Source organism: Acinonyx jubatus, chromosome B4, assembly GCF_027475565.1.
Source record: "Acinonyx jubatus isolate Ajub_Pintada_27869175 chromosome B4, VMU_Ajub_asm_v1.0, whole genome shotgun sequence".
In the NCBI taxonomy this organism is placed as follows: Eukaryota; Metazoa; Chordata; class Mammalia; order Carnivora; family Felidae; genus Acinonyx; species Acinonyx jubatus.
In genome coordinates this window covers 133046649-133062063 of record NC_069387.1, presented here as the reverse complement: position 1 = coordinate 133062063, position 15415 = coordinate 133046649, and the positions used below count along the sequence as shown (strand labels likewise).

At 51.2% G+C, this 15415-nt stretch overlaps 2 protein-coding genes across 6 annotated transcripts in view; one reads left to right on the top strand and one right to left on the bottom strand.

Moving 5' to 3' along the window:
* Window positions 1–6574: 6574 nt before the first annotated feature.
* On the top strand, window positions 6575–14379 carry RRP7A (ribosomal RNA processing 7 homolog A). The gene is made up of 7 exons (XM_027070580.2): window positions 6575–6733; window positions 8906–9048; window positions 10635–10760; window positions 11428–11545; window positions 11959–12056; window positions 12421–12619; window positions 13868–14379. Exons 1-7 carry the CDS (start codon window positions 6592–6594, stop codon window positions 13951–13953), a joined length of 912 nt encoding a protein of 303 aa, XP_026926381.2. The 5' UTR covers window positions 6575–6591; the 3' UTR covers window positions 13954–14379.
* Window positions 14344–15415, bottom strand: part of SERHL2 (serine hydrolase like 2) — a 21124-nt gene continuing 20052 nt past the window's right edge. For all 5 annotated transcript variants that reach the window (XM_053226879.1, XM_027070579.2, XM_027070577.2 and 2 more), the window contains one exon: window positions 14344–14793. In XM_053226879.1, coding sequence (XP_053082854.1) covers window positions 14680–14793 — 114 coding nt within the window. In that variant the 3' untranslated portion in view covers window positions 14344–14679. The remainder of the gene's footprint in view (window positions 14794–15415) is intronic.

Sequence of the window (15415 nt, the reverse complement as noted above, 5' to 3'; positions counted from 1 at the left end):
ACGTGGTAATTCTATTTGTAATTTAAGGGACTGCTATTTCAGTTACCACAGTGGCTGTACCGTTGTACATTTTCACATGGTTTTAGTATGGTATTAAAAGTGGAACAGCTCCTCTTCTGGAAAGGTGGGATGAAAAACTTACCTTTATCCTTTCCACTAAATACAGCCCTGGAAATTTTATTTTATTTTTTTTAACGTTTATTTATTTTTGAGACAGAGCATGAACGGGGGAGGGGCAGAGAGAGAGGGAGACACAGAATCGGAAACAGGCTCCAGGCTCTGAGCCATCAGCCCAGAGCCCGACGCGGGGCTCGAACTCACGGACCGTGAGATCGTGACCTGAGCCGAAGTCGGACGCTTAACCGACTGAGCCACCCAGGCGCCCCAGCCCTGGAAATTTTATATAAAACAAGCATAAGCCTGAAAGGTGGAGAGAAAGCAGATTACCTGCACCGAGTTCCATGGATTTCTTTTTGCTTCACATCTCCCGGCCAGTGCTGGAGAAGCAGACAAAAGCCCAAAAAAGGGCCAGAATAGGGATGGCTTAGCAAGACTAAAAACTCCAGCCAAACCACAGAAGAAACCACCCTGACTTTGCCAACATACGCCAAACTGGGAACCTAGGCTTCTCTCCTAGCTAGGCTGTACTGGGGACACCCCAAAATTCCTGTTGGGGTGGTATCAGAGAAGGCCAGGCAGGGAGCTGGAACTTGCAGTCGGTGTCACGGGAGGCCACCTGAGAAATGAGGCCCCCCCAGCCCCTCCCAACCAGGGTGTTGTAAGCAGAGGTGTAATGGATGATGGGACTCACCCCACAAAGTAGCGACTGGGAGGCGCTCCCACCCTGGGCATCAGCAGACATCAAGCAAGGAACCTGAACCTGGCAGTAATTAAGTGGTGCCTTTCCATCCCTATCGGAGGAGGTGTGCCGTTAACAAGATGAAATGGGATTCAGTCTTCGTAGCAACCCCAAGTGTCCATGTTTCAGTCAAAACTCACTCCTAGAAAAGGTCAGGAGAATCTCAAAGGGGAAAGGACAACACTGAGATGACAGAGATGTTAGAATTCTCTGGCAAAGATTCAAAAGCAGCCGTCATGAAAGTGTCAACAAGTAATTGTGAACACACTTGAAATAAATGAAAAAAAAATCGGTCAGCAAAGAAAATCGAAATCGTTTAGAGCTGGAAAGTGTAATTACTAAAAAAGAAGCAATGGAGGAGAAAGAATCCTTGAACTTGAAGATAAAACAATAGAAATGACCAAATCTGAACTCTGAACAGAGAGGAAATATACTTAAAAAAAGATGGTGGGGGCACAATGGACCTATGGTACTATAACAAAAAATCTAAAATCTGTGTCATCATCAGTACCAGAAGGAGAGAAGAAAAATCGGGGCTGAAAAAGTAGTTGAAATAATAACCATATACTCCCCAGAAATGGCGAAAGATTTAAACCTATAGATTCAAGACGCTCTGAAAATCTCAAAGGAAGTCTAAAGAAATGAACACCAAGACTCATCCTAGCCAAACTTGTGAAAAGCCAAAGCCAAAAATCTTTAAAGCAGCAAAAGAAAAATGACACCTTACCTAGAAAGGAAGAACAATGTGAGTGACAGGTTTCTCACCAAAAACCGTGAGATGAGAAGAATGTGGTGTATCTTTCACATAGTGAAAGAAAAGTGTCAACTGAGAATTCTGTGTCCAGCAAAGAAAAATCTCAGGGATTAGGGGGAACCTAGACATTCTCAGATGAAGGGAAACTAGGGGAATTGGTTGCCTGCAGACCTACCCTAAAATAATGGCTTTAAATTTCTCTAAACTTAAAGGAAAAACTAAAAAAGGAAGAGGGCCTGGGTGGCTCAGTCAGTTGAGTGTCCAACTTGATTTCCGCTCAGGTCACAATCTCACAGTTCGTGAGTTCAAGACCTGCGCCGGGTTCTACGCTGACAGTGCAGAGCCTGCTTGAGATTCTCTTTCTCTCCCTCCCTCTCTGCCTCTCTCTCTCTCTCTCTCTCTCTCTCTCTGTCTCTCTCTCTCTGTGCCCTCCTCTCAAAGTAAATATTAAAAATAAAATTAAAAATTAAAAACTAAAAAGTAAAAGAAGGAAACTTTGTCTCTCTAGAAAGGAAGTTAGAACAACAGAAATAGTAAAACTATGGGTCAATAAAAATATCTTTCCCATGAGTTTTCTAAATTGTGGTTAATGGTTGAAACCAAAATTATAATATTGATGTACATAGAGGAAATGTCCATAGAGGAAATATTTAAGGCAATTACTTTATAAACGGGAAGGCGAGAGGGGAATAGAGGTTTCTACACTTAAAATGGTAAAATGTCAACAAAAATATACTGTGGTAACCAGTATATACGATGAGATTCTTAGAACAACCACTCAAAAAAGATAATACAACCAAAACACTACAGATGTAAATATGTAATAAATAAATAATAAGTAAAAAGGATTGGGGCGCCTGGGTGGCTCAGTCAGTTAAAAGCATCCTGACCTTTGGCTCAGGTCATGATCTCACAGTCTGTGAATTCAAGCCCTACGTCAGGCTCTGTGCTGACAGCTCAGAACACGGAGCCCACTTCGGATTCTGGGTCTCCAATCTTCTCTGCCCCTCCCTCCTTCTCAAAAATAAATAAACATTTTTTTTTTGTTGTTTGTTTGTTGTTTGTTTGTTTTTTTAACGTTTATTTATTTTGGGGACAGAGAGAGACAGAGCATGAACGGGGGAGGGGCAGAGAGAGAGGGAGACACAGAATCGGAAACAGGCTCCAGGCTCCGAGTCATCAGCCCAGAGCCTGACGCGGGGCTCGAACTCACGGACCGCGAGATCGTGACCCGGGCTGAAGTTGGACGCTTAACCGACTGAGCCACCCAGGCGCCCCAATAAACATTTTTAAAAATAAAAAAATAAAAAGGATTCCTTTAAAAATGTTCAAGTAACCCACAGGAAGGCAGAAAAAAAATAAGATGGGAGATTACATAGATCACTGAGATCACTAAGTACGGTGTATCACATGTAAATGGTCTAAATATATCTATGGAAAGGTTGGTGAAGTGGATGAAAGAACATGACCTAACTATATGCTTCCGCAAGAGACTCACTTCAAATATGACGATATAAGGTTGAAAGTAAAAGGATTGAAAAGTATATATCATACAAGTAGTCCCCCAAAAGCAATTATATAAGTATCAGATATATTAGACTTCAGAGCAAAGAAAGTTACCAGAGACAGGGGAACATTATATGGTGAGAAAAAGAGTCAACCCACCAAGAAGATATAATCTGAAATATGTATTTACCAAATCACAGAGCTGCAAAACGTGTGATGCTAATCTGGTAGTATTGAAAAAATAGCAAGTCCACACTTGAAGACTTGAACACCCCTTGCAACAACAGAACAACGAGACAGAGAATCAGCAAGGATGTAGAACTTAACACCATCAACCAACAGGATCCAATCAACAAAGACTATTCCACCCAACAGCAGAAGACACACTCTTTTCAAATACCATGGGATATATGCCAAGGTAGACCATATCCTGGCCCATAAAACAAATCTCAACAGATGGAGAAGAATTGAGATCGTACAGTGTGTTCCTTGGTCACAACGGAACCCAGAATCCCTGGGTTAAAAATTGAAAGTGTTTCCTCTAAGACCAGAGACAAGGGCGTCTGCTTTTACCCCTTCTTTTTTGTGGTTGTTTTGGGGTGGTTTTTTGTTTGTTTGTTTGCTTGTTTATTTGTTTTGTTTTTGCTTTTACCAGTTCAGTTTAACACTGCACTAGAGGTTCTAGCCAGGGAGTTTGGGGGTGGGGAGGGAGGAGTGGGGGAGTTCCAGAGAGAAGCGTGCAGATTGGAAAGACAAAAGTAAAATGATCTCTCTTGGTAGATGACGTGGTCTTTATACAGAAAATGCTAAGGAATCCATTGAAAGACTACTACAACTAACAAACGTAGCAATGTTGCAGAATACGAGATCAATCAATATACTTACAATGAAAAATCTTAAAATCACATTAAGGGGCACTTGGGTGGCTCAGTCGGTTAAGGGTCTGACTCTTGATTTTGGCTCAGGTCATGATCTCACAATTCGTAGGATCAAACCCTGCATTGGGCTCTGCCCTGACAGCATGGACCCTGCTTGGGATTCTCTCTCTTTCTCTGTGCCCCTCCCCTGTGCACGCACACTCTCTCTCTCTCTCTCTCTCTCTCTCTCTCTCTCTCTCTCAAAATAAATAAAATTTTTAAATGAGCGAGTAAATAATCTTATTAACATGAGGTGGGGGTGTCTGGGTGGCTTCGTTGGCTAAGCATCCAACTCTTGATTTCAGCTCAGGTCATGATCTCAGAGTCTTGAGATCAAGCCCCTCATTGGGCTCTTCACTGAGTGTGGCACCTGCTTAAGATTCTCTCTCTCCCTTTCCCTCGACCCTCCCCCCACTTAAGCACAAGCTCTCTCTCTCTCAAATAAATAAATAAATAAAATCACACAGAGATACCATTTTAAAAAATCATATTAAGAAAAATAATTCCACTTAGCATTGAATCAAACAATAAAATAGGATAAATTTAACAAAATAAGCGTAAAACATATTCTGAAAACTCCAAGGCATTGTTGAAAGAATTTAAAGGGATTCTGAGTAGCTAAAACAGTCTTGAAAAAGAGGAGAGTTGAAGAACTCACACTTCCTGATTTCAAAATTTAACTATAAAGCTACAGTAATCAAGACACTATGATACTAGCATAAGGATAGACATACAGACCAATGGAATAGAATGGAGAGTCAAAATTAAAGCCTCATATATCTGTCCATTAAATTTTCAACAAGGGTGCCAGACAATTCAGTCAGGGAAAGAACAGTCTTTTTAACAAATGGTGAAGACAACGGATACTCTCAAAAAAAAGTTTAACTTCATCGAAGTTAAAATCTTTCATGCTGTAAGGAATACCTTTAAGAAAGTGAAAAGATAACCCACAGAATAGGAGAGAATCTTTGCAATTCATATATTTTATGAGGTAATTGCATCCAGGAGAGATAAAGAACTCTTACAATGAAACAATGGAAGTACAAATAACCTAATAAAACATGAGCAAAGACTTTGAGTAGACATTTCTCAAAGTAAAAAAAGATACACAAATGGCCAATGAACACATGAAAAGGTGCTTAACATCACTAATCATTTGGGAAATTTAAATCAAAACCCAATGAGAGGGGTGCCTGGGTGGCTTGGTTAAGCATCTCACTCTTGATTTCAGCTCAGGTCAGTCAGGATCTCACATTTTGTGAGTTCGAGCCCCAAGTCAGGCTCTATGCTGACAGCGTGGAGCCTGCTTAGGATTCTCTGGCTCCCTCTCTCTCTCTGTGCCTCCCCTGCTCGCTCTTTCTCTCTCTCTCTCTCTCTCTCTCTCTCTCTCTCTCTCTCAAAAATAAACATTAAAAAAAAAAAAACACGAATAAGATGTCACTCTACATCCCCTAGAATGGCTATGATCAAAATAGAGGCATAACAAATAATGGCGAGGATATGGAGAATCTGGAAACCTCATGCTCCGCTGGTGAGATTTTAAAATGATGCAGCCTTTGGAAAACAGTCTGGAAGTTCCTCAAAAAGTTAAACATAGAGTTACCATATGATCAAGAAATTCTACTCCTAGATATATATCCGAGAGAAATTAAAATATGTCTGCACGAAGTTGTATAGAACATTTCACGGCAACATTATTCACAATAGTCAAAAGTAGAAAAACCCAAATGTCCGTAGACAGATGGATAAGCAAAATATGATCTATACGTACAATGAAATATTATTCATCCTTAAAAAGGGAGGAAATTCTGAGACATGCCACTACGTGGATTAATCAAGAAAACATGCTAAGTGAAATAAGCCAGACACAAAAGGACACGTATTGTATGATTCCATTTATATGAGGTACCTAGCTAGAATAGTCGAGTTCATAGAAACAGAAAGTAGAGGGGCGCCTGGGTGGCTCAGTCGGTGAAGCGTCCGACTTCGGCTCAGGTCCTGATCTCACGGTCCGTGAGTTCGAGCCCCGCGTCGGGCTCTGTACTGACAGCTCAGAGCCTGGAGCCTGTTTCAGATTCTGTGTCTCCCTCTCTCTCTGACCCTCCCCCGTTCATGCTCTGTCTCTCTCTGTCTCAAAAATAAATAAACATTAAATTAAAAAAAAAACAAATTAAAAAAAAAAAAAACAACCAGAAAATAGAGGGGGTGGTTACTAAGGGCTGGGGGAAGGAGGACACGGGTAGTTTCAGTTTGGGAGGATAAAAAATTCTGGAGATGGATATTGAACACGGTTTGCACAATAATGAGAACGTATTTAATGCCACTGAATTGTACACTTAAAAAATGGTTAGTTAAAACGGTCAACTTCAATGGGGCCTCCTTTGCCATTTCTGGAATGGATGGATGGTGGCGTTCCATCCTCATCCGGACCTTTACTCGCACGTTTACGTGCTGACTTTACTCAGAGCAAACAAACGTGGCGCCCTCAAGGTACTACTAGGGCGGGAAGGCGGGCCTGGAGCCAAGGGGGCGGGCCCGCACGCGGCGCCGTCGTCATGGAAACGGTCGGGCTTCGAGCGCCAAACTGCAACTCCCAGCGGCCCCCGCAGCTTCCGGTTGGCAAGATGGTGGCGCGCAGGAGGAAGCGTGGGGCGCAGGGCTCCGAGCAGGGGATTCCGAGCCCGCCCGGGTATTCAGGTGAGGAGCTGCGGGTCCGGGGATGGCCAGGCTTCTCCGGGAGTTGGCTCGGGAGGCGGCGGTGGCAAGGGGACCCCGGGAGCGGCCGCGCTGTTGGGTGTGAGTCCCGGAGGCCCCGAGGTCCGCGAGCTCGATGCTGCGCCCTGCTTGCGTCTGGCGGCGTTCCCCAGGGATGAGCCCATTTGGGGCAACGCTTCCCTTAGGTAAACAAACCCATGTCTGTCCACACTCTTCCCCAGGACAAACCCGTGTCCGTCTTCACACCTCCACCTTCCCCGCCCCGCAGGTGAGCCCAGCCACTTCCTATCATCTCTTTGCGATTCCTAGTCTGGCCCCTGTCAGCCGTCACCTGGCTGTGCCCTCCTAATCGGTTCTCATGCTTCTGTTCTTGCCCCTGCGTACCGTTCGCCCAGGTGCCAGAATGTTCTTTCTAAAGTCAGACAGAAGTAGTATTTTGCCTCACAGGCTTACTTGTGTTTCCATACCCACAGAACTCACTCCAGTGGTTTTACGAGTCGGCACCTAAAACAAAATCCAGACTTCTTACCATTGATTTGTGTGGACCCCCCACCCCCACGTTCTGGCTTGGCTGACCTAAAGCTTGTTCTGTTCCTCTGAGACAACAAAGTCTTTACATCCTCAGGGTTTGTGCACCTGCTGTGCCCTCCTCTACCTCACCCAGCTGTGCCTTCTGGCTTTAATGTCAGTTCCTCAAGGAGGCCGTTCTGATGGCCTGTCTAAAGGCCTCTGCCACCCGACCACCCTGCACTGTTTTCCCCTTTCTTTTATATTTGATAGAATCTTGTTATGTGCTTTCTTGTTGATTGCCATCTCCCGCTCCCATGGGAGCTTCCTGAGCACAGGTACTGTGCTCTGAAGGAGGTGGTGAGAAGAACAGAACACAGTCCCTAGCATTACAGGAATGTCAGCGATTATCCAAATGATCACACAGATGGAGGCTTAGAGACCATGAGAGGTGTTGGCAGGGCACAGAGCAGGTGGTTCTAACTTGGCATGAAAGGCTCTCCATGGAAGTTAAAGCCTGAAGGATAGGGGAAGCCAGGGTGGCTCAGTTGGTTAAGTGTCTGACTTCAGCTCAGGTCATGATCTCACAGTTTGTAGGTTAGAACCCCACATTGGGATCTCTGCTGTCAACACAGAGCCTGCTTCAGATCCTCTGTTTCCCTCTCTGTCTCTCCCCCATTCGTTTTCTCTCTCTCTCTCTCTCTCTCTCTCCCAAAATAAATAAACTTAAGGGGTGCTTGGGTGGCTCGGTTAAGCATCTGACTTTGGTTCAGGTCATGATCTCACGGTCCGTGAGTTAGAGCCCCGTGTCGGGCTGTCAAGCTCAGAGCTGGGAGCCTGCTTCGGATTCTGTCTCCTTCTCTCTCTGCCCCTCCCCCGCTCGTGCTTTCTCTCTCAAGAATAAATAAACATTTTGGGGGCGCCTGGGTGGCTTGGTCGGTTAAACGTCCGACTTCAGCTCAGGTCATGATCTCACGGTCCATGAGTTCGAGCCCCACGTCGGGCTCTGTGCTGACCGCTCAGAGCCTGGAGCCTGTTTCCGATTCTGTGTCTCCCTCTCTCTCTGCCCCTCCCCTGTTCATGCTCTGTCTCTTTCTGTCTCAAAAATAAATAAACGTTAAAAAAAAATTAAAAAAAAAAAATAAACATTTTTTTTTTTAATCTTAAAAATAAATAAACTTAAAAAGAAAACCTGAAGCACGGGTGGAGGGAGGAGAGTTGATGTTTCAGGTAAAGGGAAATGTGTGAGCACAGGTGAAGTCTGGGCTTCCTTGAGGAATAGGGAGAAGGTGGAGTGGTGGGCCCACATAGTGGTTGGGGAAAGAGGGGATGGAAAGAGGTGAAAGGTGGTCAGGATCTGGCAAGGGCTCCAGCCATTGTCGGGATTTTAGTGTTGACCCCAAGAGCAGCAGGGTTTGAACTCCCCTCTCATTTCGCTCCCCACCTGTAATAATTGCCCGTTTACATTCTCTCCCCCACCAGCTTGGGAGCCCCTCCTGGGCAGGTTCTCTGTTTGTTCACTCTCCAATTCCTGCACAGGCCTTGCCTAGGGGAAGGGCTCAGTGATGGAATGGATAGACAGAACTAGAAAGGGACAGCGTGAACTTGACTTTCACGCCATCCACCCCGCCCCCATTTTCCGTCCAGCCATCCCGATCAAGTTCTCGGAAAAGCAGCAGGCTTCTCACTACCTCTATGTGAGAGAACACAGAGTTCGAGAAGGCACCAAGTCTTCCTGGCCTCAGAAGCGGACCCTTTTTGTCCTCAACGTGCCCCCATACTGCACAGAGGTGAGTGGGTGTCTGGGAGGGAACCTGTAGGGCTGGCCAGGAGTCCCAGGCAGGGCTGGGCTCCCACTGGCCTTCACCAAGTCCTTAGTGGTGAGTTGGAAGCATCTAACTGAAGCCCCAAGGGAGAATCTAGAGGTCTGCCTCTGTCTCTTGATAGGGAGTGGCTTTAAAAAAATTTTTTTTTTTTAAGGAATCCCTACACCCAACATGGGTCTTAAAAACTTACCACCCTGAGATCAGGAGTCACACACTCTGGACCGAGCCAGCCAGGTGCCCCGGAAATGGCTTTTTAAAGCTGTGTTTTATGGGGCACCTGAGTGGCTCAGTCGGTTGAGCTTCTGACTCTGAGTTTCGGCTCAGGTCTCATGATCTCGTGGTGTATGGGTTCAAGCCCCACATCAGGCTCCACTCTGGCAGTGTGGAGCCTGCTTGCAATTCTCTCTCCCTCCCTCCCTCTGTCCCTCACCCCCCAAATAAGTAAATAAACTTAAAAAAAAAATTAAAAGCTATAGTTCTGAGGAGCTCAAAGCTTATTATTACCCAGAATTGTTTGAATTACATGTTTTTCCCTGATTATAAAAGTGATACATCTCCATAAGAAAATATATAAGAAGATAAAAGTACTTCTCAATCTATCCAGACATTAACTTTCTTTCACAAAAAGCAGTGAAGTTTTGCCTTCCATAACTTTATAGAAGAGAAACTAAGGGAGTTGCTGGATTTTAGACGACTTGGGATTCAAAAAAGAAACACTGATTTCTAAAAGATTGTTCTAGAGAAAGAAGCAGAGGAGAGGGCGTCATTTTTTACCTTTTCCTGAACCGTATTGTGTATACAGAGAAGGGCCTGGGCCCTAGCGCACAGCTCGCTCCATTTCACAGACGGAACACCCCGTGTACTCAGCACCCAGAAACCGAACATGACCTGAGCCCAAGAAATCCCTTCATGCCCCTCCCCGCCCCCAAGGGTCACCACCAGCTTGAGTCCAGCAACTACAACATTGATTTAACTTCAGTTTTAAATGGCTGCTGCGGGGAGGAAAAGTTAGCTGGTTGTCTCCTAAAATCAGAATGTTCTGCATAACCCCCAAAACGTCCTCACCTATTCTTGTAATAGAACCTGGTCCTACTTTGGGGATCACTCACCCAGAGAAATTGGTAGGGAAGGACTGATCTTTCAGCGAGATGGCCTTTCAAAGTGAGGAAGCCCTTTCAGGGACAAACCAAACCCGTCCTGGGCATGTGCTTCCAGCAAAGCCCCAAAAGGCTTATACCTGGATTCTGTCTCGCACTCTGCCTCCTTCTTCCCACATCCCCTGGCCAGCGGCGCTGTGGTTTTCTGCTCAGAGTTTTGAACATGAAAATTCACAAGATTGACGTCTTGGGCCACGGGAGGCAGGATTGGGACGGTGCCAAGGAGGATGTGGTTTGCCCGGGCCTGTGTGTGCGCCCCCCTCGTTGGGCAGACATGGACTCTGAGACCCCGCCCCCAGTGGTGCTGCCCTGGGCAGAGGGGGTTCCAGAAGGCCCTGCTGCCTCTCATGCTGAGCTTCCCCCCTCCCCAACCCCCTGCCCCCGCTTCGGCAGGAGTGCCTGGCCCGCCTCCTCTCTCCCTGCGGCCCCGTCCAGTCTGTGGACTTACAGGAGAAGCCGGACCTTGCTGACCGCTCAGAGGAACCAAAGTCCAAGTTTTTTCACCCCACGCCCGTTCAGGTAGACATTCGAGTTCTGCGGTCTGCTCGCATGGGGCGCGCGGTGGGGCTGGGACAGCGTCCGCGGTGTGCGTGGGGCGGTGGTGGCAGGGTGACAGCAGGGCGGCTGAGCGGTCCCCGTGGTCCTAGGCCAGTCCTCGCTTGTGTGGTTGAGGATGCCTGTTGGGCAGACGGCGCCCTGCTCCTTTCCCTGCATCTGCCACCATCCCTTAGCTTCTTGCCTAGCTCTTCCCAGCATCCTGGGGGAAAGCCTCTCTGAGCTCCCGAAGTCCGCCGAAGTCCATGCCTCCCTAGGCCCCATGGCCTGGTCTCGTTTCCCCTTAGGAAACGTGAGGCACCTGCTCCGGGCATAGCGCGTGTGAACTGGTGTCCGCCCGTGGTGCTTGGTGAGCTCGCTTTTCACAGAGTCCCTCCCATAGCTGGGAGGAAGGTCCCGAGTGTCTCACCTCGCCTGGGTCGCTTCTCGCACCAGTGGGAAGATCAGGAGCGTGGCTGTCTCTCCCCAGGATTACCGATCACTTTCTGGTTATCTTTGTGGCAGAACAGCCCAGCACACATCCCCTGGTCCGGCAGCAAGTCAAGCTGAGGGCAGGTGGCATCCCTGGTGCTGGGTGACTGGGAGGACGGGAAGGGCCCTGGCATTCTGACCTCTCTCCTTCTTCCCCCAGGGGTTCCAGGTAGCCTACGTGGTGTTCCAGAAGCCAGGTGGGGTGTCGGCTGCCTTAGCCCTGAAGGGCCCTTTGCTGGTCTCGACAGACAGTCACCCTGTGAAGAGCGGCGTTCACAGTCAGTACCGCGGCGATGTCGGGCACCTCCGTCCCGGGCCCTGGGTTGGCGGGGAGGCGCTGTGGGGGCCATGCCTGCTGCGTGTGCCTGGGAGGCCTGCGCCTGGCACTCAGGGTGGCCGGAGGTGAGGGCCCAGCTCACCGCCACTAGACTCTTCTTAGCACCTGAAGCTTGGGCCACACGTCGCCATCCTCGTGGCCTGTGGAAGGAGATCCTGACTGGGGGGCGCCCGGGTGGCTCAGTGGGTTAAGCGTCCAGCTCTTGATCTCGGCTCGGGTCTTGATCTCAGTGTTGTGAGTTCAAGCCCCATGCTGGGTATGAAGCCCACTTAAAAAAAAGAAAAAGATCCTGACTGGCTGGCCCTGAGGGATCGGGCCTGAGGAGGCCCCGTCCCTCACTCCTTTCTCCCTCAGAGTGGGTCAGCAACTACACAGACTCGGTGCCGGACCCTGAGGCCTTGAGGGTCGAAGTGGACACATTCATGGAGGCGTATGACAAGAGGATAGCTGAGGTGGGGCTTCAGGAGAGGCGGCTGCGTGGCCACAGGGAAGGAGGTGTCGTGGGTGTTGTGTGTGGCTCCTGAGGAGGAGGGGCGGTGGCAGCCTGTCCCGGTGACTCCTCTTTTCCCTGCTGAGTCCTGGGTCACCTAGTTGGGTGACCTCTAGTCTCCGAGTGGTCTGTGGAAAACAGTCTGAGGGAGGAGGCAGCGTTGGCACCCCTGTGCTCCCCCGTCCCCCCGTATTTAGCTACTGGGAGGGAGAGGGCGCAGCAGGTGGTGATGTGTGCCCGGGGAGGTTCCGGGCGCAGGAGGGAGAGAGCCACGAGAGGAGGGCGGGTCCCAGGCGCCTGCCCATCACGGGGTCTGTTCCTTGCAGGAGGAGGCCAAGGCCAAGGAGGAGGAAGGGATTCCGGACGAGGAGGGCTGGGTGAAGGTGACGCGCCGGGGCCGGCGGCCAGTGCTACCCCGGACGGAGGCGGCGAGCCTGCGGGTGCTGGAGAGGGAGAGACGGAAGCGCGCCCGCAAAGAGCTGCTCAACTTTTACGCCTGGCAGCACCGAGAGACCAAGATGGAGCGTAAGGAGCGCCCCAGGCCCCTGTGCTTCAGCCCCCCTTCCCTCTGGGCCCGGCCCGGCCCGTGGCCGCTGCTACCAGCCGCGGCCGGAACTCAGATCTGGAGGGCGGCCAGACCTGGGTGCGGGGTGGGGGTGCCCTTGGGCACAGACTTCCTGATAGGCTCTGGAGTCGGGGGTCCCAGCCTGCAGCATCCCCCGTGGTGGTCCCCTCGTGGCTCCCCAGCGGCAGCTGTGGGGGCCCTTGGGTTGCTTAGAGGCTGCAGAGCCCTGAGCAGTTGGTGCTGGAACCTGTCGGCCTCCAGCAAGGGGCCACGTGGCAGAGGGTGGATCTCAAGTGCTCACTGGGTGCAGAGAGGGCCGCTGCTGGACGTGATTTGGGGGTGGGGGGGGGGGGTCTCGAGTGAGCACCGTGCGTGTGTGAGTGAGAGAGAGAAAGAGTGTGTGTGGGCGCCATGCGTGGGCGGGGGGGGGGCCCACAAGGAGAGTGTTGGGGTGAGCGATCGCCTGTGGTTGACTCATGGCCATGATGATGCTGAGCTTGCTGCCGCGGCCCCCGATTCCCCTGCTTGCGGGGCAGCTGCCCGGGGGCCTGGGGGAGAGGGTGCTGGCCCTGGCCCTGGCCCTGGCCCCGGCCTCGGCAGGGGGACGAGCTCTGCAGCAGGTGGTAACCTGCCACCCGGCAGCACACTGTGCCCTCCCCGGCCTCACTGCTGCTCCCCACTGTGTCCTGCACCCCCGCTCCTGCCCTTTTGTCTAGATTCACCGACGGCGGGCCTCTGCCAGCCCTCCCTCTGGGCTCCTCGGCTGCTCACCTGGTGACAGACCTGCCATCTGGGTTCCGTGGCACTCTCAGGGCGGAGTCCCTTTACTTCCCGATCTTGTCCCCAGTCTGAGTGCTGCAGCGGGGAGTGTTTGGGAGAGGTGCCCCGGGGGCTCCTGACACCCCCAAAGCCACCTTCCTTCACCTTGGGTCTGTGGGGTAGGGGCGGGAAGGGAGCAGGTGCCTTGCTTTCTCCGTGCTTTTTCTTTTACTGAGGAGGTTCCTCTGAAACCTCAGGTGTGCTGCCCTGTCTTCAGCTTCCACCCTCTGACTAGGCCTGCATGCTAGTCAGTCTCCATGCAAGGTCCCAACCGTTTCTCAGAGCAGAGGCCAACAGGCTTGGGGGCCACGCGGCACAGACCCACCCCCACCCCCCACGGGCCACACTGATCGATACGACCCCATTTCCCCTTGTGCTTCCCGCCCTAGATCTAGCCCAGCTGCGCAAGAAGTTTGAGGAGGACAAGCAGAGGATTGAACTGATGCGGGCCCAGCGCAAATTCCGACCCTACTGAGCTGAGTTGGCCCACGGGCCCCACGGAGCAGAACGGTGAACGGTGACGGTGTGCGGTTGGTGAGGACGCAGAGGTCTGGAACAGCTCGTCCCAGGCTGCCCAGGCCGAGGGGCTACCGTGTCAGCCAGCCCCCGAGGCCGGAGTCCCCACGGATGGGGTGAACGACAGCTCCTCCCTGGGCCCTGGTGCTTCTGCAGTCTCGGGACCCCATGCTGGCGGGGCCTGCCCGGTGTGAGGGCTTGTCAGGACGCCACCAGCCTGGGGAGCGCTTGCTCCCTTCTCATCTCTGTTCCCGGCCTGTTCCTGGACTCTCCTCTCAGGCTAAGTGTCTGCTGTGTTCTCCCCTTCCCCCATTGGAAGGGCCCCCGCTGGCAGCGAAACGGCCTCGGAAACAGTGCGAATACAGAACATTTTATTTTTCATCCAGCTGGGCAGCAACCTGGCCCTTCCTTCCTCCATCCGCTACCCACTCACTGCCGATTATCAGCCACAAAACGGACAACCCTCCAGGTCCAAACAGTGTCTCCCCCTTGAAGTCTCAGATACCAAAAGTCAGAATCTTGGCCCCATCCCTCCAAACCCTGCCCCAGGTTTCTCTGCCTCAGCCCCTGCTGGTCTCCAAGACCCGCGAGGCCTGTCCCCACCGCACCTGGCCTGGCTGTGGGGATTGGGAGCAGGGAGTCTGGGGGGTGAGTGGGGGGAGCGGGGCAAAGCCCCAGGCCCAGGCTACAGCTGGTTCAGGGTACTGCTCTTCAAAAAGGAGCCGATGATCCCGGCCACACGCTGGGGTTGGTTCATGTGGACGTAGTGATTGCCCGGGACTTCTGTGTACTGGAACCACTGGAGAGGGAGGGATGCGTGGTGAGGTGAGGCCTGGATGCGGGGGCTCCGTGGGCCCCTCTTCCCAGGGCCTGCTGCCTCCCCGTGTCTCAGGAGGGTCCCTCACAGTGACCCTCGGGGCAGTGACTGACCTGCAGCTCCAGGGGCACCCTCTGGTTAAGTCAGGGCCTGGCTCAGAGCCAGCAAGAAAGGCCTGTTTGGGGGGGTAAGTGTCCAAACCCTGGGCTTCTGGACCGTTCTGAGCGGTGAGGTTGTAGAGCGAGGCTGGGGAGGGACCCGGGGTGCTGGTCATTCTGCCACTTTAAGGTTGGCTTGAAAAATGAGCAGCCTTTCAAACTTGATCCTCTTTGGGAGGCAGGAAGGCACTGCCCGCTGACCATCCAGCCGGCCACTCCGGTGCCGATGCCGAGATGTTAGCAGAGGCCCCCGGGGTCAGGTGTTTATGGTGGGTGATGGTCGGAAAGTGCCAGGTGCTCCCAGGGACAAAGCATGAGTCTCAGCTCCCCAACTGGGAGACCCACCCTCACCTGCAGCCATCACCCACTGATGTAACTGGTCACCTGCTCACCCTAGAAATTGTGGGATGGCCTCTGGCCCAGTTGGGCTCGGCCTACAGGATATG

What these genes read in the sequence shown, in the direction of transcription:
- RRP7A (XM_027070580.2), top strand. Translation starts at nt 6,592, where the DNA reads ATGGAAACGGTCGGGCTTCGAGCGCCAAACTGCAACTCCCAGCGGCCC. An exon ending in GAGCCCGCCCGGGTATTCAG is followed by an intron (nt 6,734 to 8,905) that starts GTGAGGAGCTGC and finishes TTTTCCGTCCAG; the next exon opens with CCATCCCGATCAAGTTCTCG. An exon ending in TTCACCCCACGCCCGTTCAG is followed by an intron (nt 10,761 to 11,427) that starts GTAGACATTCGA and finishes TTCTTCCCCCAG; the next exon opens with GGGTTCCAGGTAGCCTACGT.